At 37.6% G+C, this 26,319-nt stretch overlaps 1 protein-coding gene across 6 annotated transcripts in view; it reads left to right on the forward strand.

The window, feature by feature from the left end:
• The window catches only part of LOC309656867 (uncharacterized protein), a 103,424-nt gene extending 78,181 nt beyond the window's left edge, over window positions 1-25,243 (forward strand). For 2 of the 6 annotated variants that reach the window (XR_014261519.1, XR_014261520.1), the window contains one exon: window positions 1,436-14,292. Coding sequence is in view for 4 of the 6 variants with exons in the window: in XM_082453891.1 (XP_082310017.1) it covers window positions 14,299-14,523 (225 nt within the window). In the remaining 2 variants the exon portion in view is untranslated. The other 4 variants (XM_082453894.1, XM_082453892.1, XM_082453893.1 and 1 more) reach the window with 4 other exon arrangements.
• The last annotated feature ends 1,076 nt before the right edge of the window (window positions 25,244-26,319 follow it).

Genomic DNA, 26,319 nt, shown 5'->3' on the forward strand with positions numbered 1-26,319 from the left:
TGCTGATAGTAAAACAGGAACTTGAGTGAAGATCAGATCAAGGTTTTATGACCTTGCTTTGCAGTTGTGCAACCCTTTGTTAAGACATCAGAAAGATGTAAGAATCTTAAGAGCATTGCTCCACAGAACCCTGACTTGCAGTCTAAAGAAAGAGGTGCCCATCTTGGAAAAGTTTATGTGTGTGATTTTTATTTAATGAAGTGAATCTGTAATTTTTTTTTCTGAGATTTTTTTAAGTTTATTTTTTAGAACAGTTTTAGATTTACAGAAACATTGCAGAATTTCCATAAATCCCGCACCCAATTTCTGCTATTATTAACATCTAACATTAGTATGGTACATTTGTTTGGTTTTTTTTTTTTTGGTTTTTTTAAGTTTTTTTTAATTCTTGAATTTTATTTTATTTATTTTTATACAGCAGGTTCTTATTAGTTATCTATTTTATGCATATTAGTGTATATGTGTCAATCCCAATCTCCCAGTTCATCCCCTCCCACGCCCTCCCCCTACCCTGCTTTCCCTCCTTGGTGTCCATACGTTTGTTCTCTACATGAATCTGTAATTTGATGCATAAAAAACAAACACAATTTTAAAGAGAATTGTATTGCCGAAGTATCACCAATTTGGACTAAAAGGGACAGGGGCAATACAAAATAAAATGAGACTTCTGGGTTCCAAAATTTGTATAGGCAGAAACCAGGCAAAGAAAGCAACTCAGCTGTAAACTTGGGCCTTATCTTATAGAAAAGAAGGGAGTTATAGAGTCAAGATCCAAAAGGTAGAACCAACAGCTATCAAGAATGCTGGGTTGGGAAAAGATTCTGAAAGAGCAAAACTGGACCCTAATCAAGGAACATTCTCTGCACTATATAGTAGGAGACCCTGACAATCTGTGAATTTCAAAATTACTATGGATCAAGGAATGTTATATACTCTCCTCCTTTTTTGAATGAGAATGTCCATTACTATTTTTCTCTTTCTGTCTCACCTTTGTATGCTGGGTGTTTTGGGAGGCATAAATTTTATCTTTTTAAATCATAGATCTTCAGGTAGAGACGAGCCACACTGATTGCCTGTACCCAGAGAACTGTCTTAGGAGGTTCATTCATATCTGAACCTGATTTAGACAACAAAATCTTGGATCTTAAGCCTGTGCCTGATGCCATAATGAGATGAGGTGTTTACAGATCTTAGGAAGGGATGAGTGTATTTTGCATGTAGGAGGAATATAAGTAAGTTAGAGCCATAGGTTATTAAAGATAGCCACAAATTCTATGCTTTCCTTCCACCAAGAGATGGAGTTTATCTTCCCTCCTCTTGAATGTGGGTTGGCATTGTGAATTTCTTTGTTCAACATAATGTGGCAGAAGTGATGTTAGTCTAGTCTAAGCTAAGCTAAAACTTCTTTAAGTACTGTCAACCTTTGCTTTATCAGAGTCTTGAGTCACCATGTTAAGAAGTCCAGCTACTTTGCTGGAGAGACCATGTGGCCAGACCCTAGCAAGTCCAGCCATCTCAACCAAAGTGCCAGACATGATGAAGCCATCTTGGAATGCCGCCTTAAGACCACCATGTTGTGAGGAAGCCCAAGCTATCATATAGAGAGGCCACATGGAGGAGAATAAAGGCATCACAGCTGACGGCCCCAACCTAACTGCCAACTAAATGCACCCAAGATAAGGATAGAAGAAGAACTGTTCGTTCAACCTACAAAATCATAAGAAATAATAAAAATCATTGTTGTTTTAAGCCATCTAGTTCTGGGAAAGTTTGTTTTATAAAAAAGGATAACTGACACCATTGTGAGCTATAATAAGAACATTCTAGATATGCAGAAGAACCTTCAAGTGGAGAGCCCTATCTGGAAGTTTAGTTAAACTAGCTATTTTGTATTAGCATTTTTTTTTTTAACTGCATCTCAGGATAACATCAACAAAAACAATTCTGGGATGCTTGAGAATAAATAGAGAGTAATGCAGCCTAGAGAAAAGATCTCAATTCCACTTTTTCTGTAGTTATGTCTAAATTGGCAAAGTACTGGAAAAATTTACTCAATAGACATTTATCAAGTACCTACTGTGAATGTTAAGATAACCTAAGGACAAAAAACTTATCCCCAGTTTCTAAGGAATGATGGGGATTTAAACACCTAAATAATGCAGATATTTGCCAATTTCAGAGCTTAACTAGCTCTGAACAGTAGAGAGGTATTTCCTCCTCTTCTATTTTCTAGAAGAGATTATGTAGGATTGATGTTAATTCTTTATTCAATATTTAGTAACATTCTCCAGTGAAACCATCTGGACCTAGAAATTTTTTTGCTGCTGTTGGAGTTTTTAAATTATTAATTTCATTTCCCTAGTAGTTATAGGACTATGAAAGTTATATCTTTCATGTTGGGTGAGTTGTGGTAATTTGTGCTTTTAAAGGAACTGGTGAATTTTATCTAAGGTGTCAAATTTGCGTGTAGAATTGTTTGTAGTCCCTTATTATCCTTTTAATAAAAAGGAAATCTGTAGGGTCTGTAGTGATATCCCCTACTTCATTTTTGTATCAGTAATTTGCCTTCTCTTTCTCTGTCAGTCTTGCTAGAGTTTGCCAATTTTATTGACCTTTTCAAAGCACCAGCTTCTTGATTTATTGGATTTCTCTATTGTTTTTTTCTGTTTTCAATTTTCAATTGATTATTGCTCTTTACTATTTCCTTCCTTCTGCTGGCTTTGGTATTATTTTGTCCTTATTGTTCTAGTTTCTCGAGGTTTTTCATTCTATGGGAAAATACTACTTGAGTTTATCTTATATGTTTGTGTTTCACTAAATACAGTATATATATTAGATATGATGAGCTAATCATTATATACTTTCATATAGCTCATAAACTTGCTTCCCTTATGTTCATGTGAAGTCGTCAAAGTATATCTGAAAACAGTGGCAAAACTCACAAAATGTGTGTGGATAAAAAAAAAAAAATCAACACAAGCCATCAAACAATCAGTACTAGCTGATATATCCCTAGTGTTCTTAGAGAGGCCAATCAAAATGAATTATACCAGTAATGGGAGCAGACTATCAGTGTTTTTTCCTGTTGCTCTAAAATTTTTCCCCTAAGCAGTAACCTAGCAGTGGAAAATCCCCAGCATGAAGGTTCATAGAGGAAGTGTGGTAAACATGTGCTGGTCACTAGATTTATCTTTCTATGCTGTGTTTCCATTAATAAAGGGTCCTCAGAACAACAAAGAATCTGAGTGTGTAAAGGCTCAGGTTAGCAGCCAAGCTACATAAAGAACAAAGTGTGGTTCAAAAGGGATGACTGGCGTATTTTCTTATATTTGTACTGGTGTTCATTTGAAATTACTTGGTATACTCTTGAGACAAACAACAAACCACCCGACTGAATTTTAAAATCATACAATTATTTTTAGAGAGGTACAAACCTTAAGAGAAAACAGGGACCCAGAGTGATTATGTGATTTGCCCAATATCACTCAGCCATGTCCCAGCAGATCCTGAGCTCAGACTGCCCAACCCTGTTCCACCATTTCAAATATTTATTGACAGCCTGCAATACTTCAGGAACTGTTTCAGGTGCTTAGATATAAAAGGCAAAAATCCTTGACCCCATAAAGCTGGCAGAGGGAGAGAGATAATAAACAATTATTGAATTAACAAAGTGAATTAACTGGTATGTTAGGTGGTGGCAAGTGCTATAAAAAAAGAAAGCGGAGCAGAGCAAGAGGAATTGGGAGTGCCAACAGGGGTGACGACAGTGCAATTCTACATAGTGTAGTTGGGGCAGACCTTGTTGAAAAGACCTGAAGGAGGTAAGAAGTGAGCCGTGGGTGTAACTGCGTGGGAGAGAGCATTTCTACAGAGCGTAGAGCCAGTGCAAAGACCTTAAGGCAGGAGTGGGCCAAGAACCACTTCTAAGATATGCCTGCCATGTTTGAGAAGTCATCTATTACACTCTCTGCAACACATCCTCTAATAATCACGGAGCTATAGGTGCTTAGAGTTTGGAGGGCCTGGAAAATTGTGTGTCCAACCTCCCAGCTGAAGCAGGAATATTCAGCATCATGGCCCTGATCCTCATGTGTCAAGGCTGCAGATGGACCCCTCCAGTCCAAGGGCTCACTGGCTCACAAAGCAGCTCATGCAATTTTTTTTTTTTCCCACCTCTAATGGTTAGAAAGTCTTGTCTTATGTTGAGCTGAAATCTGCCTCCTTTGGGCTTTACCCTGTGATTCCACCTCCACCCTTTGGTGTAACACAAAACCGCTCTCCCGCTTCTCTGCCATGACGTGTCACCCTTTTGTCTTCTTTCCTTCAACTGTCTATTCTTCCTGGACAGCTTTGAAGTTTTTCTCTAGACCACTGCTTCTAAACATTTTCCTTACTCATCCTTAGCAGTAAAAATAATGGTGAACATTTATTCCCCATATACGTCTATTAACTTCTTCACCTAGTTAACTCCTACTCCTCTCAAAGACACCTTCTCTCCTCTTCAACTAAGTCACATCACCCTGTTTTTTGTTTGTTTTTGTTTTGATAAGAGAAGGTAGATTGTGGGGACTTCCTTGGTGGTCCAGTGGGTAAAACTCCGGGCTCCCAATTCAGGGGGCCTGGGTTTGATCCCTGGTGGGTGAACTAGATCCCACATGCATGCCACAACTAAAAGATCCTGCACGACACAACAAAGATCCCGCATGCAGCAACTAAGACTCAGCACAGCCAAAATAAATAAATAAATATTAAAAAGAAAAAAGAGAGAGAGAGAGAGAAGGTAGATTGCTTAGTTTAACAGAAGTCCTCCTTTCAACCAATGTTTGTTATTTATTTGGCCAAGGACCCCTCTGAGGCATTCTGGCACAGAGGCAAGAATGTGGGCTCTGAAGTCAGATGGAACTGGGTTCAAAGCCATTTACTAGCTGTGTGGCCTTAAGCAAGTTACTTCATCGCCTCAAGCTGTGGGGTAAAATGGGAAAAATGACCTCATCCCAGAGACTGTTGGGGCCACTGGTGACTACACACATATGTTCAATAAATGGTAGTTGCTGGTATATTTTTTTATCTGCAGGGTTACTTATCTTTCATTTATACTTCATCTCCACTGCTAAAAAGGCTCAGAGTACACAGCCCTGACAGCAAAGCTAATTTAGATTCAAAAAGCCCCTGAACTCTTTCACCTGAGCTCTTCATGCACTGGCTGATCTTAAGGAAAGGAAAACAAGTGACCTGTCCCAAGTAGATTATCTGTCATGAGAAGCACATAAAACCAACCAGTAAGTAGCCATGGTTACTGGTTACTTGGTGCAGGAGTTCTGAAGTAAGGAGCCAAAAACCAATGAAGAAGAAAAAGCCTCACAGTGTGAAAATGCTGCAAAGCAAAGTGCCCTATTCCTAGCATTTATTAGGAATTTCCTAGGGGGAAAATGCAGGCAGCACCACTGGACACGCACAAACACAGATGATGGGTCAGAAGCATGAAGCATCTACCCAGATGCCCAGAGCAATGCCCTGCACATGTGGAAGGTCTCCCAGCCGCCCCTGCTGCCCAGCTTCTTTCAGAAACTCAAGTATGAAGTTTATTGAGCCACTTTAAGAGAGAGTCTCTTAGCAGTGATGATGCAATGAAAGATTATGCATCTGCAAAGAACAGAGGTAATTACCGTTTCCTGGTACCACCTGTGTGCTGGGCACTATACATATAATATTATCCCTCCTGAAAAAAACAGCACGTACAATACAGCCTTGGTCAAATTGTCCCTCTAAAAAGCAGAAGCTAGGAGTCTTAAGACAGAATTACTAATGATCACTCCAACCTCTTCTTTTTTTCCTAACCCCCTTCCAATCATCTCAGCTCTTCTCTCCATTGGGAAGTATTCAAAATCAGTAGGAACAAGTCTGAGTTCAGGCAGGATTCAATCAACCCATATAAAACCACGTGGCATGAACAGACATGGCAAACACTTGCCATGTCTAAATATCACCCTTGAAAGATAATGCTAGATTTAAAAGAATATTCATTCTAGAATTTTCTATGTGGCATGTATGAATCGGAAAGTCACAAAGCAGTGATGTGCAAATATGAATCTCATTCTATTTTTATATCTCTGTGTGTATTCCTTTGACTAGCCCCCATATCTTCCTCCAATAAGAAAACTAAATTCAAGATAATTTAGAAAACTCAGACCAACCCTGTAATATTTTTAGCCACTTTTAACTGAAACATAACCTCTCTCCAGTTTGTATTCAGTCAAATCCAAGGATTATTATTATTACTATTATCAGTTTTCATCTAGTTCAGTTTCATCTAGTTCATCTAACCTCTCTCCAAGCTTCTGCTCACCCCTTCCTCATGTCTGACCCTTAAGCCCCCAGGGGCCCTCATCCTGACCATTCCTGGCAGCCTTGGCCTCTGAGAGGGAAGGGTGAGACCTCAGGGCACGTGGCTGAATGTTAGTGATGGGAGCAGGTTCTGCATCTGGTTGTGGTCTCTCCTTAGCTGGGTTTCGCTGCTTGTGTCCTCATCTGTTGTGAGCTTTAACATGTGGTGCGTTTGCTGTGACCTTTTGCACATCTTTGGGTACAGACACTCCCACAAGAATGTACTTTCCTTCCTTCAGCCCAGGAACTTGTCTCTAGTCTCCCAGGACACTGATCCTTCATCAGGCCATATAGGTCTGGGCAGCAAGCCAGCGTCCGTGCACACCAATTTCCAGAGCCCATGCTGAGCCCATGGAAAGCTCACACACCTTTGCCACACCATACAGTGGGGACTTGGACTGTCCGCAGACACTCTTTCCCTGTTTCTTACCTATACTGGCTGGCATGGTGTGCCTCAGTGCACCACCAGCCCTCCAGAGAGCTCCCGATGAGAAATGCACACCAGCCCTATACTCCAGAATGATTCCTTCAAAACTCACTGGGCAGATTCTTTTGGTGCCTCTAACTGGAGGTTTGGTAGGTCCAATGCTTGCCTTCTTCAATAACACTGGAAAGCTCCACAAACTCTCACTTCTCCAAAAAGAGCTAGTCTCATTGCCCCCAGACTCTTTTAATATATCATGGTGGCAAAGGTCACAAATCAGACCTTCTTCTTTGCTCAAATCAATTTTGTCCAACACTTGGTAAGTCTCCACTGAGCCTGGCTATCAATAACCTAGTTTCTTTGTTCTTGGCAGTTATGATGAAATGGCGGGGGTGGGGCTGGAGTGATGACAACAAAAGTAGAAGGGCAAAACCCATACTTCAGTGTCCAGAGTCATTGCCATTCGTAAATACTTAGTATACCACTCCATTTCACACACCTGCACTCACCTTTTCCATGGGACAGATGGCTACTATACTCATTATGGTTATAGACTTATTATGGTTATAGACTGGATATAAACAAGATTTTCAGATAATTTAGTCCAAATTCCCTTAATTTGCAGTTAAGGAAATTGAAATCTATATGCATGCAAATATGAAAATTTTATTTTCTCCCATAGCTTGTTCCTTTGTGCCAGAAATTCTGGAACATTTTAAGCAGAAGGAAATAGGTACCAGCTATTTCAATACAACCTACAAAGATGACTAGAATTACAGTCTGAAACATTTTAAGCTGTGCTTTTAAACTGATTATTTCCAAGTTCCTGAAAAAAACAAAACAAAACCCTTAAATTCAAAGAATTTTTCCAACTCCTACATTTCCTTTTGAGGAAAATCTTAATTTGGCTGATAGAAGTAGAAAAAATTATGTGGAAAGCCAGACCACCCCTCAGGGACACCTCTGTCCTCCTATTTGGGGAGGCCTAGAAAAGGGGAGGTGTTTTTTATTAGTAAGGGGTGCGATGGTCCACTTTATGTGTCAACCTGGCTGGGCTACGGTACCCAGGGATTTGGTTTCACACCAGTCTAGATGTTGCTATGAAGGTATTTTTCAGATGTGATTAACATTTCAATCAGTAGACTTTGAATAAAGCAGATTATCCTCCATAATGTGAGTGGACCTCACCCATCAGTTGAAGGTCTCAAGAAAAAAAAAGACTGAAGGCTCCCTAGGAAGAAGGAGTTCTGCCTCCGGACTGCCTTTGGGCTTGAACTGCGACATCAGTTCTCCCCTGGTCTCCAGCCCACTGGCCTGGCCTGCAACATTCAGACTTGCCGGCCCCCACAATTGCATAAGCCAATTTCTTAAAATCAATCTCTTCCTCTCTCTCTTTATCTAAATACATATGTCTATAGGTATGTAAATTTATACACACACACATATCCTACTGGCTTTGTCTCTCTGGAGAAACCTTACTAACACTAAGGGTGTCACAGTGAGTCTGACAGTGGCCCAAAGAATGGTTCAGCCCTGATCACCACCTTTACTGGGAGAGACTCTGAACTTCCCAAGGCCAGCAGCAGGAGACACAAATGACCAAGCCTGAGACTTACCACCTGGCCGGGGTAGCCTGGGCAGTGCAGGATTTCCTGGGGAACCTGAACATCGTGTCTCATCTATCTCCCTTTGTGCCAATGGGACCTTCCGGGCCACAGAGGTTTTCCTGGCAAGGCACCAACTCTGAGAGGGGAAAGCCAGGGAAACAGTAATGACAAGCCCAGAGTTAGGGTCCTCTCTGTTCAAGGCCGATTTATCCTATCAAGACTTGAACTAGCACACTGCAGCAGGACTCCCAATTCTTATGGAAAGAAACGTGAACTTAACAGTTACTGGAGGTCTCTTGGCAAGAAGAAAATTTTTTTGTTCTCCATCCATTTCCTTATCTGTTTTTTGAGGTGCAGTGGTCCGCTCTGTTTCACATGAGACTGTTCTGTACCTGGCTGGGACCTCCAGGTCTCATGAAGAGGAGGTGAGTGTGTGAAGTGGAGGGACAGGTATAGAGTTGTTCTTGGGCTCTGGATAAGAAGATCATTTTGTTCTGAACTTTAGTGGTGCAGCAAGTGCCACAAGGTGGGATTGGCATTGTTTCCGGGGTTCAGCAATGTCAGAGTGTCCCTGCAATTCTTTTGATCTTTCATCCATGGTCACAGTGTGGTTGCTTCCATTCCAGGCAAGACTTTCTTCCACATTCACAGCAGGAAGAAGAGGTACAGAGCCACACAGCAGAAAAACAAATGCTCTCCAAATATCCCCAGCAGACAGTTGCTTATGTCTCATGGGCTAGATCTTGGATGTCTGGCCACGCCTAGCTGCATAGCTGCAAGGAAGCCTGGGGAAATATTTGGTTCTTCTAGTCTCTGTAGTAGAAGGAAGAAGAACTTTATAGTATAGCTGTGTTTGATATGAATCTGAATTATACATTTTTAAATTAGTGTGATAAAATATTTTTGCATATTATGGGAAATTTTTGATATAATGCAACCCGCCACCACCACCACCTCCCCGCCCCCGCCCTGCAAATAAACTTTTCTTTGAGGGCCACCCTGTAGATCAGGGTTTTCCAAATTGTGGGTTATGAAGTTTACTTAATGGGACTCAGCTAGAGGGAGGAGAAGGAGATAGAGGAAGAGAAAAGAAGGGTGAGAGAGATTGAGGAAGAGGAGAAGGGTGAAAAACGGAAAATAATAGAAAATATCAGGATGAAAGTTTTATTTCTTCTAGACATTTTTTTTTTTCTTCACTCTTAGTTGCAGTCAAAAGAGTTTGAAATCTACTGTTATAGAGCATGCAAATAACACGTGTTTCCAGAGACTTTTGCATGCATGGCTTTGTACAACTCTGACCATAGCAAGCTTAAGCATAGCAAACTTGGTCCCACACTCATTTAGCATCTTTATTAGCTTCGTGTCTTCCCTGCCCCTTCTTCTCAGGCTTCAAATATATATCTTCTGCTTAACAAATTCCACTTGTTCCTGCTACTCCCTTGCCACTTTTTTTTCGTTGAGGTGTCATCCACCTGGAACTGATAGCCTACATTCATAACATCCATTTCTTCTCCTCCATTTCTCCTAAGATATGGCTTCTATTTCCTCCCATCCCAATAGGCACTCTTAAAAGATCCTTCATGGCAAATTCAGTCTTTCCTGCCAGCCAATCAAAATTCCTCATCACTTTGTAGAAGTGTGTGTTTTCATTGGTCATGCTCGCCTTGAAACACTTTCCTCTGTGCTTTCTGATATACTCTTCTGACTGCCTTTCTCCCTTTTCTTCATCGACTCTGCTTCCTCCTATTCCTTAAAACTGGGCTTCTGCCTTTTGCTCTCTTCTCTTGCCATTTCTGTCTCTTTGTCTCTCTGTCTCTTTCTCTCTCTCCCTCTCCATCTGCCTCTTCTTCCCTCTCCCCCTCTCTCTCCTCTGAGAGCTTGTCTCTCTCATACATAAAATGATCATCACCTTTATGCTAATGATTCTACAACTGTATTGCCAGTTCTATTCTCTCACTGTTATCCTGTACCCCACTCTTGGAAGTCTTGAACTCAGCATATCTGAAATGAGAGGAATCACTTCCCCACTCGAAACAGGTTTTCCCTCCCAATTTCTCTATCTCTATAAAATGTACAACTTTTCCAGTGGCCCAGGCAGGCATCATTGAAGCCATCTTTGCTTCTTTGCCCTTCTTATCCTTCACATCCTCCTAAAAGAACAGTCCCATGTCATGGGGCATGGAGTAGTTTCACTTGCTACTTGTTCTGCCCACTGGTGGAGTGAAATCAACTGAGAGAGCGTGGACCTACCATTTCACTTTTTTTTTTCTCATCTAAGCTAACGATTAATTCCTGGGATTTATTTCTTTGAAGAGAATCATTATTTTTGAAGTTCCAGTTGCAAAATCCATTATCTCTTAATAGGAAAACATCAATTTTTTATTCCTTTAAGCATTTGTTTTCAAAATTTAAAACAATGCTAAGAGATATTGAACATGTAAATTATTACCCCCATTTAAGAAACTATTTGGGGAAAGCAGCATGTAAATCAATGAAGTTAGAATATGCCCTCACACCATACACAAAATAAACTCGAAATGGCTTAAAGACTTAAATGTAACACAGGATACCATAAAACTCCTAGAAGAGAACATAGGCAAAACATTCTCTGATATAAATCATAGCAATGTTTTCTTAGGTCAGTCTCCCAAGGCAATAGAAATAAAAGCAAAAAGAAACAAATGGGACCTAATCAAACTTACAAGCTTTTGCACAGCAAAGGAAACCATAAACAAAAGGAAAAGACAACCTATGAAATGGGAGGAAATATTTGCAAAAGATGCGATCGACAAGGGCTTAATTTCCAAAATATATGAACAGCTCACACAACTCAATAACAAAAACAAAAACAAAAAACCAAACAACTCAATAAAAAAATGGGCAGAAGATCTAAATAGACATTTCTCCAAAGAAGACATACAGATGGCCAATAGGCACATGAAAAGATGCTCAACATCGCTAATTATCAGAGAAAGGCAAATCAAAACTACAATGAGGTATCTCCTCTCAGTGGTCAAAATGGCCATCAATAAAAAGTCTACAAATAACGAATGCTGGAGAGGGTGTGGAGAAAAGGGAACCCTCCTATACTATTGGTGGGAATGTAAATTGGTAAAACCCACTAGGGAAAACAGTATCAAGGTTCCTTAAAAAACTAAAAAATAGAGTTGCCATTTGATCCAGCAATCCCACTCCTGGGCATATATCAGGAGATAACTCTAATTCTAAAATATACATGCACCCCAATGTTTACAGCAGCACTATTTACAATAGCCAAGACATGGCAGCAACCTAAATGTCCATCAACAGATGAATGGATGAAGAAGATGTGGTACATATATACAGTGGAATATTACTCAGCCACAAAAAAAGAATGAAATAATGTCATTTGCAGCAACACGGATGGACCTAGAGATTATCATGCTAAGTGAAGTAAGTCAGGCAGAGAAAGATAAATACCATATGATATCACTTATACGTAGAATCTAAAATAAGATACAAATGAACTTATTTACAAAACAGAAACAGACTCACAGACATAAAAAACAAACTTATGGTAACCAAAGAGGAAAGAGGGTGGGGAAGGGATAAATTAGGAGTTTGGGATTAGCAGATACAAACTACTATATATAAAATAGATAAACAACAAAGCCTTACTGTATAGCATAGGGAACTATATTCAATATCTTGTAATAAGCCATAATGGAAAAGAAAAAATATATATATATGTATAGACACACACACACATACATGTATAACTGAATCACTTTGCTGTACACCAGAAACTAACACAACATTGTAAATCAACTATAGTTCAATAAAAAAATTATTTTAAAAACAGATTATTTGGCAATACATCTAAAGAGTCATGAAACATTTGTACCATTTGACAAAATAATCAAAATTCCAAGAAAAGAACAGGCTAGAATCTAAAGGTATTCATTATAGATCTATGGAAAAATAGAAAGCAACCTAACAGTTAATAGAAAAATGGCTTGGTAAATTATGCATGAGAAATTACCAATTTCAATTAGATATCATGCAGCCATTAAAAGGGATAATGGCAAAAATTAAGTAGCAACCTAAAAACGTACAGAAGAAAAACCCAGAATATAAATTGTGTTTCTGCTATGATTACAGCTAAGTTAAAATTAGGTATGTATTCTGGCAAGAACTGGAAAGAAACGTGGAAAAATAATTTATTTTATTTTAAGATGGTAGAATCTGAATCATCTTTTAAATTTCATTTTCATTTCTTCATTTATTTCAAAAGGCATGTCATAGGCAGTGGCTGTGTGGTATGGATTATGTCTTATGGTGAAAAATATATTTTATATCCTCTACTAGGATACAAACACACACTCATGTATGTAAATTGTATTTCATTATATTGTCATTATAAGATACATAATTTTTTACATTTTAACATCTCTAAAACTGGGATGCATGTTACAATTGATGGGATCTTAAACTAATAAACGTCAGCCTTTTTTTCTCTCTTGGAGATACATAAATTCATGGTGCCTGTCATAAGTTTCATGACACAGTTACCATATATGATATATTGTGACATTTTCTCTTCTTTTCTGTTCTATTTTGTATCTTTTTTATTTTTTAACATTGGAAGCAACTCACTAAATTGAGTTTTACAACTCATTAATGCAGAAGCTGGCAAACTATGGTCGGGTTTTTGTATGGCCCATGAGCTAAGAATGGTTTTTGAATACTTGGAAAAGAGAAAAAGAAGAACATTTCATGATATGCAACAATTAAAAGAAATTCAAGCTTCAGTGTCATAAATTTTTCTTGGAACCCAGGCATTCATTCATTTATATATCATCTATGACTACTTTAACATTGCAAGGGCAGACTTGAGTAGCTGTGACAGAGACCATATGGCTACAAAGCTTGAAATATTTATCATGTGGCTCTTTATAAATCAGTTTGCAGAACCTACACTAATGTAGGCAATTCACTGTTTAGAACACTTCTGATGTAGTAGCAGGAACACAGAGAAAGAAGATCTGGATCCAAATTTTGACTCTACCATTGCTACTACCTTTTCATTTACAAATAGATAGCATGCCTATCTGATAGTGGTGAGTTTTGTGTGATCATTTATCTAAAATGCTTGGCCCATAGTAGCTACTTGAAAAGTGTTAGGTATTTTTCCTCTTTCCTTTTAAATTTGTCTTAAGCCATGACCCCCACGATTTTCCATCACAGATAATGATAATTACTACCATGCCACCATCCCCTTTCCAGGGCAGTCTTGAGGGCAAAGTCCAAAGTGGTCTTCCACAAGTGTGAAATTTTTGATGTTTCACATTTTATCCTAAAATTTCAAAGGAGTTTTTCATTCTACTCCAAGGTATATCCATGTTTGTTTCAATATAAAAGTAATTTTTAGGTCGAATAAAATGGGCAATCCTGGAAAATTTACCATGTTTGTCTTGGGGCTTTGTGTGTATCTTTGCTCAGTGCCATGTATCTGCATTTCCCCGTTTGAGAAGCACGGGTTTATACATGAGATTTTTTTGTTGCTGTCATTGTTTTAAGAACTTTCTTTTCCAGAACTCACCTTTGTCATTTGGTTGTAGTTAATAGGAGTGAAGAGAAGCTATTTTTAAAGGAGGCCATTCAAGTTGGGTTTGAGAATGGAAGATGCTAGTACCTAGGAAGGAGCATTAAAATCAAAGATCAGTCCTGAGCTTGCAGGTGCAAAGCTGATGTTTTCTAGAGTTCCCTGAAGCAGTTAGGATTAGCTGGACTTACTCAGCTGATGGAGCTCACAAGAGACTTATGCCAGAGGTTTACTGAATGATTTGCAAAAAGAAATTATCAAATGCACTGGAACAATATCATTGCTTTTTCTCCCTAAAGATAAAAGTTATATGGAAAGCCAAACCACAGCCAGAAAGCTACTTGCTGAGCATAGAATCAGAGGAGTATCTGAATGATCTTCATGGCTATTGTATCAAACTCAAAAGTCTTGGCGTATCCATTTGCATGCTGGGTGAGTGCCTACCAATCAAACCAAAACACCCATGTTCATCAGTCAGAGTCTCCTATACAGTGCTAAAGGTAGCTGACACATTATATTCTTAACCTTGGGGTTTTTCCCTTTTCTTGATTCCAAGCCAACCTTCCCCTTCCCTACCAAATACACTTCTGCTTACTCATTCTTTCTTCAGACGTTAAAACCATTGATTAGCATACAGTGGTGTAATTCAAAGTGTATCCCATAGAATAATAAATAAGCTTGGAAATTTTGGGGTAAGTGAAGTTAAACTGTTTATTGTTGCGTGACTTCTCAGAGTTTTTATGTATCAATGTGAATCACGAAACTCCACGAAGGGAGCCTACTATGTGACATGTCTCAAACTTTTTTTCTGTATATTTGATTTCTCAGAGCATCTCTCAGGACTAATAGAAGTAGAAAATGCTGGGCTCCAGTTCTCTTCCCTTCACATTTGTTCAAGTCTTGATAACATTATAGGTCCTAGTCATACCATCAGCCTAAAGAAATCCTACCGTGTTAGAGTGACTTCTGCAGGACGATCATGTTATCTGGTTTATATTGAATCCATCTGCTTAAATTTCTTAGTTGAAATGAGGTCACCTAACATACTGATATATTCATATAACAAATATATATACATATATATGTATTTTTTACTAAAATGATAGTAACCACATTTGAAAAATAAATTGGCTAAAGAAAGGATTACTGCTATCCTCACCATCTTAATTCAACAATGAGCAAAAAAAACTAAGGATTTCTTTTGTATGCTCTTAGAGTTTCTTCTCAGTAAATAAATTTTAAAAAATTTTACCTAAGTCATTCATTTTAAAAAATAATTAAAAGTACCTAGTTTTCACTGTTTTGATATTCATGTCTTGCTTTAAAATCATCAATTTAGAAACATCTTCCAAAAGGTTGTCTAATCCTTTCCCATACATACAGAAAATATGGTGCTTAATCCATCTGAAATATGTTCACCTGCTACTATATTTAAAGACATTTCCAAGAAAGGGAAAGAATTTACTGTCATCAGTTATTCTTTCTCGTGTCTGCCTATCTCCTCCACCAGAATGGCTGCCTTCCTTCCTACAATATTTGGGGAAAGGGAAGTATGTTTCAAGTCTACATCTAAGTAAGTCTGTGCAGCTTCTCCATTGTCCTATGGCTTCTACCCACAGCTCCTAGGGTCGTCTTGGGCCTCTGTTCACTTCACTCTTGGTCACTGCCCAGAATTCTCGGCTGCAATGCCAAATGATTTCACCGGGGGGTGGGGTAGGGGTAGGGGGCTCAGGTAGAGGAGGCCACAATTCCATCATTGTTAAGCAATAGAATTTTACTGGATATTTGTGGGTTTAAAAAAAAAAGAAGAAGAGAAATTTCAGTTCATCCCAAAACAGGAAGCAATATTAGACATTACTCTTCTTATAAGTCCAATGTCTTCCCTGTCACTCGTAGTTTCTCAAGCCAGGCCTGCTGCTATGCTACTGGGAGCTGCCTCTCCTTTTTCTGTCTTCCTAGATGTCAGCTTAACATCCCCAAATTGCTGTTAACTTTCTAGTGCAGAGCAATCTATCCATCTAACCCAGTGGTTCTTCACTGGGGACAATTTTGCCCCTTCCCCAGGGGACATTTGTCAATATCTGGAGACATTTTTGATTGTCATGACTGAGCAGCGAGGTTCTACTGGCATCTAATGGGTAGAGGCCATGGAGGCTGCTAAACATCCTACACTGTACAGGACAGGTTCCCATAACAAAGAATTATCCAGCTTAAAATGTCAGGAATGCAGACGCTGAGAAACCCTGATCTAATTCCAAACCAAGCCAACCAAACTAGGATCAGGGCATAAGTCTGCAAATCCAGATTCTGATCAAGTTGTTTTGCTAAACAATGGGCCAATTACATCAAGACTCCACCCCTAGCAATATAAAGAATCAACATTTCTCTAGCATATCCTTATTTGATTTTTGAGCAGTGACCATGCCTACTAATTTTTTAAAAGTAAGAAGAACAGTAGAAACATTTTTACTTCCCCTGTTCAGAGAAAGTCCTTTAAGGCTGGAGATTTTTTATTCCAGTTGCAATTGTGTCTAAACTGCTTTTCTTTTGTGTAAGTATAAACACTCCTTTTTCTGAAGCCTTACTAAAAGAGATACTGTGTTGAGCCTCTGCCGGTGGCAAAAACGACGAACCATGCCTATGGTGGGTGACTCTGCAGCTGCAGAAGTCAGGAGATTAGTGCTGTGGTCAGAATGTGACTTATTTGTGTAGTTTATTTCACTTGAGTGTTGCGCACATCTCATCATGGTGCTTGCCTTATTGTATCATAATTCCCTAGTTACCTATTTGACTCCAATACTCGGTCTACTGCACTTCTCAAATGTAAGGTCTTTAAAGGCATCTCCAATCCCGGGACAGTGTGGGGCCCATAGAAGACCCTCAACGGTTGTTTGCTGAATAAATACATGAGTAACTGCCCAGTAGAACCAGGTAGAAATGAAATAACATAGTCTAAGTTTAGGTTGAAGTATAAAGAAGGACTTGCAATAATTATGCACATGTGGAAAAGTAAAGTTCCAGTCACATGAATGCAAAGTTTCACAATACTAATTCCTTTAGAGAGTGATTTTTTTAGAAAGCAATTTCCTTTTAATCTACTTCCTCTGGTCCCATTTACTCAGAGAAACAGAACAGCAATTCTAAAAAATAATGTATGTAAACACACAAATGTATTTTAACCATTTCTGTGACCTGTAAGGATCTAAAACTGGAGTATGTAACAAAAATGCATAGAGAGGCCCCAACACTAGAGATTTTAAACAATATGATATGAGGCCCAGGAAACTGGCATTTTAAAGAAATACAGCTTGTGGGACTTCCCTGGTGACGCAGTGGTTGGGAATCCACCTGCCAATGCGGGGTTCACGGGTTCGATCCCTGGTCGGGGAAGATCACACATGCTACGGAGCAACTAAGCTGATGAGCCACAACTACTGAGCCCGCGAGCTACAACTACTGAAGCCCGTGTGCCTAGAGCCCGTGCTCTGCAACAAGAGAAGCTACTGCAATGAGAAGCCCGTGCACCGCAATGAAGAGTAGCCCCCGCTCGCCGCAACTAGAGAAAGTCCATGCACACAGCAACAAAGACCCAACACAGCCAAAAATAATTAGTTAATTAATTAAAAAAATAAATACAGCTTGTGATTCTGATGTAGTTCATTTGGAGTCTCATTTTGAGAGACATTGTTTGTAACAGTAGCTCATAAACTAAGGTATGACTTGGAGCTATCGGAAGAGTTTCCTAAAAGTGAAGACAACAACAGCAATAATAATAACAATAATGCATGTTCTCAGACCTCAGCCTACTGGTGTTTATTCTCATTCACCAGTAAAACATGACTTTTAGGAGAAGTGTGGCTGGAATCCCTTAAATCTTGTCCACCTACAGTCTGAATTGGTCATGTTCTAGACTGGAGAGGGCATAACTCCAACCACAGGTTAATTTAAGTGGCCCAGCTCAGTGAAAAGGGGGACTACCAAGAAACAAAGTTCATTAAAGTAGGATGCAAAGACAGATGCAGACTTCCTAAAGGAGAATTCTAAGTGCCTGTGAGGGCTTTGTAGCAAGTCTACTGCCATTGTTTATTAATTTTGGCTCATTTTATTTCAAACCACAGGGTTTTAGTTGGGCTTAACAAAATATTTTATTCTTATTACTCTTATGTTCAAAAGTCATCAGTAGGTTTAATAAAATGAAATGAAGGTGGGAGTGAAGAATAAAAGAGAGAGTTACTCCAGTAACTAGGCAAGGGTTGGTAGAAAGAAAGGAAGGTGAAACACAAAGAGTCTGCCTAGAGTCTGAGAGTAGGAGCCCAGATGTTGCATGTCGTGGCCAAACCCCAGGAAGTGAAACAGCACTGAGGAAGGTGAGACACCAGCCCACGTCCAACTCACCAAGAGTTTATCTGCCAGACTCCCGAGAGACCTGGATCCTTCCACTGTAGAAGGCTCTCCAAGATAGGAAAGGAATGCTCAAGCATCACTTTTTTGGGGGGCGGGTTGCCACGCTGCGTGGCTTATGGGATGTGGGATCTTATTACCCTAACCCGACCAGGGATCGAATATGGGCCCTCGGCAGTGAAAGCGTGGAGTCCACTGGACTGCCAGAAGATTCCCCCTCAAGGACCACTTTCTAACCTACAGCTCCTTACTTATACTTTCACTGCACACTCCTCATCTAGCAGAAGCTCCAAAGAGCAGGGACTTTGTTTGCTCACTGCTGGCCTCAATTTTGTAGTTGCCCAGAGATGTAGTTCTTGATGTTTTGAATACAAGAACATATAAACAAACACCAAATCCAACATCTCAGGATCTCATGGGCAGGAAGGAAAATGTTGTTCCAAGCAACAGGCAGTAAGTTCTAAGAGGGACAGCTGGATAAATAGTACAAAGATCATGGTCTTCTGATAAGCTTTATTTTTCTTATTTCTGGTATAAACACTCTTAATTTGATAAAAACTGAATTCTGGTAACTATTGGTAAATTCCTGTACCAGTTTAAAGGAACAGAAGTTGGGATATATGTTAAGGACAAAGGAAACTAGCCAACAGCTCATTAGAATGCTTTCATGTCTTTGATTTTGGACAAGGTAAACATCAAAATAATATTTGAAAGGCGAACTTCATAAAACAAAAAAACAGAAAGTGATGGTTCATCCAAATACTTCATCTTCAGAGATTATTTATAATTCAGTATGTTGACATTACCTCTCCTAGAATGGGTTTTTAAAGACTTCTTTGAGAAGGTGTGAGAGAAACCTTTTCAAATAAAATGACAATTTATTTGGTCAAAAATATTTGTAAGGTCTTCAAGACATTTGTGTAGCCCCCTTCCTTAGGCACTAAAAATTTGTTAATTTTTAAATTTGAAAAAATTTTCTTTTTTTTTTCCCTTAGATTCCATATATATGCGTCAGCACACTGTACCCGTCCTTTCATGCACATCTGTATTTCTCGGTTCTCGTCAGTAGCCAGAGAAAGATGGATAAAAAGATATGATCCCATCCCAAGCAGAGGGTGATGGGTATTTCAAGCTGTGTAAAATTTATGTTCTGTCTTAAAATATTTCCTAGTTTATTACACAGGATCCAATTTGTTGCATTTTGCTGGTAATGCAACACCAGCAAAACGGGCATATTATACAGGCTTGTACTTGATCCTAACAAAATAAGACAAAGGCAAAAATTAGGCTTATTTTTCCAGGAAAAAAAAAATATCTGGAGAAAGTATACTTAAAGACGTAATGAAAAAGTATTAACTAAAGTTGTTTGGTAGTCAAAATTTAACTGTTTAGTATTAACTAAAACTGTTTGGTAACATTCAGGTGTGAACAGATACATTTGGTGTTTTTTAGAAAGGCACAAAGGACTTAATATTTTAAAACATATTCTTTCCAGTAGAACTAACAATGTAGATTCCTTCATGGGTTTGTGACTGTTTTGTCACACAAATTAGTCAAAAGCTAAAAGTTGTCCTAGATTTCGCTTCTGGAACTCTTTAAATTTCCATTCCTTCTTTTGGGAGAATTTGGTTCTGGTTCACCCAATAATGCTGCAAATCTGAGTCCAATAACTTGCTAGACCTGCATAGCAGTGTCTGAGATCAACAAGCAAGATCTGTGTGAAACCCCAAAAGCTTCATCAGTAAAACATTTGATGGAAGTCTTAAAAAGTTCTTGTGTCATTTGAAAGCATAGGAGAAACAAGACCCCCAGGACCACCTAGTTCCTTAATTGAAGACTACAACTCATCATGGATGCCCTAAGAAGTCATCAGTTCTGGCTAGACAATTAGATTTTGGCTTGTTGGTTCATAGCATATATATACTTGATATACATATTTAGATTGCTTTAGGGTTTTTATTCTTAATATATGTAATCATAATAAAATAATGTAGAACTGCAAAGAATGGGTGATTAGGCCAAACATATTCTCAGTAAAGATATACCCTTGAAGCTATTGATTGTTTGCTTTTTGACCATATTTTACTATCTTGAGGATTTCTTAGCTATATAGTGAACACATCTTCTCCATCCCTGTCACCAAGGTAACATAAGAGAGCAAGAGTGAAGACTAGTTCAAGGATTTTTATCACATTTCTAGACTCAGGAGGCAATTTGGAAGACTGAATTTAAATGTCAAAAAAATGTAATTTTAAGATATTTCTCATTGGCTTAAGAAGATAGGATCAAAGTATTTTTAATTTGGATTTTCTGGTAATTTCTAAATGTGTTTCTATGTATACCATGCATGTGATGATTCCAGCCTTCTCTATATTTTCCACTTCTCCGTGGATGACTGACATCTTCCCTTTCCCAACTCTCAGGAGATGACCTTGATGTTTTCATGCATAGGTAATAAAAGCGTTGTGCATGTACAGCCCATCTGCCTTCCTCTACTCCTACAAAAAAAATTTTTTTTTGCATCAGTTTATTAAGTAGCCAATAGAGTATAAGATATTGCTGAATATATCTTAAGATGCAACTCATTCTATAAGTATTCTGCATATCTCTTTGCAACTGACTTGGCTAAGAGTTTTATTTTAGTGAGTAACTATCTGTTTGTTTATTTAGTTTTAGTTCCAATTCTATTTGTTATCCTATTTGTTATATATTGATATCTGTCTCTTGTAGCCACAGTGGCTTGGAAATTAAGGTAGAGTTTATTTGACAGAAATTCTGGTTTTAAATTATGTTTTTTATAATTTATAAATTTATAAATTATGTCTTTTTCTAATGACATTTTTTAAAAAGCCTTGTTTTTCAAAATTGAAATTGATTCTAAAACAATAAAAATTGAGTTGTTTTCTTTTTATTAAATTTTGAGTTTGTTATTATATTCTGGATATAAATCCTTTATCAGATATATTATTTATAAATATTTTCTTCCAGTCTGTAATTTGTCTTTTTATTTTCTTAACAGTGTCCTCTGAGGAGCAGAAGTTTTAAATTCTGACAGAGTTCAATATATCATTTCCTTTTATGACTCATGCCAATAAGTCATAACATCATATCATTCATTTTATGACTCTCATACTTATGAGCCGCTCATATCCTATCTATGAAATCTTTGCCTAATCCAAGGTCACAAAGATTTTTTTTCCTATGTTTTCCACTAGAAGTTTTACAGTTCCCGGTTTTACATGTAGGTCTATGATCCATTTTGAGTTAATTTTTGTATGGTAATGGGAGATACAGATCCAAGTTCAATTTTTTGCCTGTGGATATCCAAATGTCCAGCATCTCTTGTTGCAAAGTCTATTTTTTCCCTCATTGAATTGTCTTTATACTTTTATCAAAAATCAGTTGTGTATATATGTGTTCATCTATTTGGGGGCTCATTCTTTTCCATTGATCTATATTTCTATCTTGGTGCGAACATCTCATTGAGTTGATTACTGTAACTTTATAATGTCTTGATACCAAGTGGTGTTAGTCCTCTAATTTCGCTGTTCTTTCTCAAAATTATTTTGGCTAGTCTAGGTCCTATGCATTTCCATCTGAATTTTAGAATCAATTTGTCAATTTCTATCAAAAAGCCTGCTGAAATTTTGATTGGGATTGTGTTGAATCTACAGATCAACTTGGAGAAAATTGAAATCTTAATAATACTGAGTCTTCCAACCCATGAATATATCTCTATATTCATATCTCTAGATTCATATCCAATATATTGGGTTGACCAAAAAGTTCATCGTAACATTTTAAGATGTTATGGAAAAACCTGAACGAACTTTTTGGCCAACCCAATATATCTCTATTAATTTTGGTTTTCAATTTTTCTAAGCAATGTTTTATTGTTTTCAGTATATAAGTCATTAGTTTTGTAGAATTTGATTATGATGTGTCTTGGTGTAGTTTTCTTTATTTTTCTTGTGCTTGAATTTGGGGGTTTATAATTTTCACCAAACTTGAAAGTTTTTTGGCTATTATTTTTTCAAATTTTTTTCTGCCTTCCCCTGACTCTCTCATCTCTTGATAACTCAAATTACACATATATTTGTTCACCTGAAGTTGTCCAACAGCTCACTGATACTCTGTTCACTTTTTTAAAATCTCCTTTTTTCTACACATTACATTTTACATAGTACCTATCAGTCTACCTGAAAATTCACTAATTTTTTTTATATCCAATGTTCAATCTTCTGCTAATCACACCCAGTGTATTTTTTATTTTAGACATTGTATTTCTATTTGGGTCTATTTTTTATATCTTTCATGTCTCCATTTAACATTTTGAAAATATCAAATATAGTTATAATCACTATTTCAATATTCTTGTCTGCTAATTCTAACATATTTAGTTCTGAGTTTATTTCGATTGACTGATTATTTCCTTTACTATGAGGTTGTATTTTTCCTGATCCCTAGTAATAATTTGCATGCCTGGTAATTTTGTATTTGATGGCAGTCATTGTCAATTTTACCTTGTTATATGTTTTACTTTTACGATACTTACATAAATACTCTTGCACTTTGTTCTGGGACATAGTTATGTTATGTGGAAAGAATCTGATTTTTTCAAGTCTTGCTTTATGATTTATTAGGTGGGATCAGAACAGTCCTCAGTATAGAACTAATTATTCGCCACTACCAAGACAACATCCTTCTAAGTACTTTACCCATTGCCCCATGAATCATGAGGTTTTCCAGTGTGATTTCTGGGTACAAGAACTATTCTGACCCTGTACGAGTGCCAGGCACTCTTCCTTTACCCATTCCAGGTGATTCTGTCCCTGGTCTAAGGCAGTTTCCTCACATGCATATGCTCGTTGGTACTCAACCGAAGATTCAAGGAAAACTCTTCAGATCTTCAGATAGCTCTGTACAGCTTGTTCTTTCTCAGTACTCTTTCCTGTGAACTCTAGTCACCTTGTTCACGCCAGACTTTCAGCTCCCTCTCAAGTCAGGGAATCATCCAGGCTCCACCTGGGTTTTCCCTTTTCTGCACTACAGACTGGAATCTCTTTTAAGACAGCAAGCAAGGGTAAATATAGGGCTCATCTCACTTGTCTCCTTTCTTTTAGGAATCACAGTTATTCAGTGTATGATATCCAGTGTCTTGAAAACTATTGCTTCGTATATTTTCCTCATTTATTGGTTGTTTAAAGGTGGGAGAATAAATCTGGTCCTGTTACTCCATCTTGGCCAGAAGTATAATTCAGTTCCTAGAATATTTATTTGGAGAAGGATAACCGGTACTATTCGTTATCAGGAAAGAAAGGAAAAAGAAAAGAAAGAAAGTTAGTTATTTGGTTTTAAACAAATGTTTCAGAGAAAGGTTGTTGGGAGGCAGCAAAATGAGAAGAAAAATAGTGTAGAGTTTTTCATGAAGCTAAGTTTATTTCATTTAAATGGCAGTTCCTTATGCTGAGATGATATACTTGCTAAGTTTCGTGTGTTAAAAAGACTTCCATTTGATTTTTTTTACCTTGTAAAATTAAAAATTGGTGACTCTTCAAAAAAATAAATACTGGCCTATCAAATTCCATAGTCTAGAAAGGAGTGGTAAGTTTGGGGACTAAGAACAGGTAAACTCCAGGTGGCTGAGAAATAACTGATTTCTGAGTTGACAAATAAAAAGCAATTCTTTGAAGGTTGAGATTGTATCTTTCTTCATCATTTTATTTCCAGTGTTGAGCACGTAGTTGGTGCTCAGTATATGCTTGTTGAATGAGTGAATGAATGAATGAGTGAATGAATGAATGAATGAATTTGGTGCCTAATCACCCAAGGACTGCTGGTCTGGCAGCTCAGGAATTTTCCAGTGCAGCCCTCTTAATTGATCTGCTTCATTAAAAGAGAAACAGTGAGACTAACTCGCTTTGACACAGGCTTATTTCCCAGGTCACTGCTATGACTGTCACACTCCTCAGTAAACAAATTGTTGTGCAAGGCGCTTGAGGCAAAGGACCTAACAAGTTGGCAGGATTTTGGACCATGACAACACAGATAGGGAGAGAAGAAAGAGTGCAGCATTAACTGGTGAATCTGACAAGATTTAGGAACAGATATAAAACTGGCAAAGAATTGACCAGGCAGACACCTGCCCTGTGCGTTACAACCCTGGTCACTTACCAGAATCACCTGAGTTACTAAGATACTAAGCCCTATATCCAGAGATTCAGATTCAATTAGTCTGAGGTGAGGCAAGGAAATTGGCTTATTTTTGAAGCCTTTAGTTAATTCTATTGTACAGCTCAGATTACAAATTACTGTGTCAAGCCAAGAAATCAATAATCCCCATCCTTCCACCTTTGCTGATCTCTACCATTTAAAAGGTGTTCTATTCTCCAGTAAGGTGCTACTAGTAAGAGGTATGCATTGTAAAAGTGCAAGTCAGATGTTGGCAAATATGAAACTCAGTTTTTGTATTGGTGCCCATTTTCCTTTTACACGCCCCCATTTCTGTTACAGCAGGAGAATAAAATATAGTACAATCAGGTAAGTGTCCATCTAATTTAGTATATCTGTTGTCAGATTCAGGTATTATTATTTCAATCACTATCCAGTTCAAAATTCTTTCTTCAAACTGCCTTCACTCCCAACGCTTACTGAAATTCCAGAGGTGGAATCTCATGCTTGACTTTTGTGAAGGCTTCAGGGAGATGGGAAGATGAGGAAAAATGAGCTAACTGACACAGGACAGTGGGCAGGAAACTGAATAGGGGGTTACAGTCACTTCTCTGCTGATTCTAGCTGGCAATGTCATCACCCAGTCTGGTTGTGGGTATGTTCCTGCTGGCTGAGCAAGTCAGAAAAATATATATAAAGCTTAGAGTTAGCAAAATATCAATTAAATCAATTAGATTTAATTTGGATTACACATGACTGAGTGTTCTCTTGATGGGCTGGCTATGTTTGGATGAGCAATAGTTCAGAAATTAATATATATTTGTTTCCTAGAATCTAAATTTTTTGACCTTCAAGTAAAGGCACTAACTATGTTGATATAATCAAAATTTTCACACATATAAATAAAATGTGAATTTCTTTAACTCTCAAAAAACTTTTTTTCACACGTAACTTGTATTCTTAGGTCAGTAATAATTAAATAGTTTAAAAAATAAAATGTAATTATATTTAACCTGTATAAAATTTGGATTAATTTTTAAGAAAATTTAAAGTAGATGTAAACAAATAAAACTATTTTTTAATTCTAAAATAAGTAAGATTTCTTTTAAAATATTTTAAATTATTTATTAAAATTAAAAGGCAACTACAAATTACAGTGTAGCAATTCATTTTTTTCACCATATTTTAAGTCAAAATGATTTATTAAAACTGAAAATTTAAAATTTTTAAGCATTTAAATTAAATCTTATTAAATATTTTTTAAAAAGTAAAACGATTTGTCATTCTAGAATTTAATGCCCATGAAATTGCCAGTATAAAGGAAAGGAATCATGTTTCATGCATGCTACAACTAGACCTACATATATACACATTTAAGGATTATACAAACAATACTACAGTTGTTTCTCAGCTATCAGGTTAACTATTGAAAATACTGGGCAAATTTATGAGCACCTCTGGAAGTACAAACTTAAACATGAAGAGGAAGAAGAAAATGGACAGTTGACACTGTGAGGGAACAAATATTTCATTATAAAGGAATCTTCTGCACTCACACTATTTGAGAGAAAGAGCTTATAAATAAATTTATCTTTTTTCTCCCTGAAGTATTTGCACTGAATGCACTGCTAAAATCCTCCCCATACTTCCAAGCAACCTCTGCAGAAGCACAGCCCACAAACCTTCAGGGCTTTGGACACAATTGCCTTTTGTTTAGAGTATCTAAAGGAGTGAAGAAGCTTTCCCTT

The sequence above is a fragment of the Balaenoptera physalus genome (assembly GCF_965194825.1).
Source record: "Balaenoptera physalus genome assembly, chromosome: 3".
In the NCBI taxonomy this organism is placed as follows: Eukaryota; Metazoa; Chordata; class Mammalia; order Artiodactyla; family Balaenopteridae; genus Balaenoptera; species Balaenoptera physalus.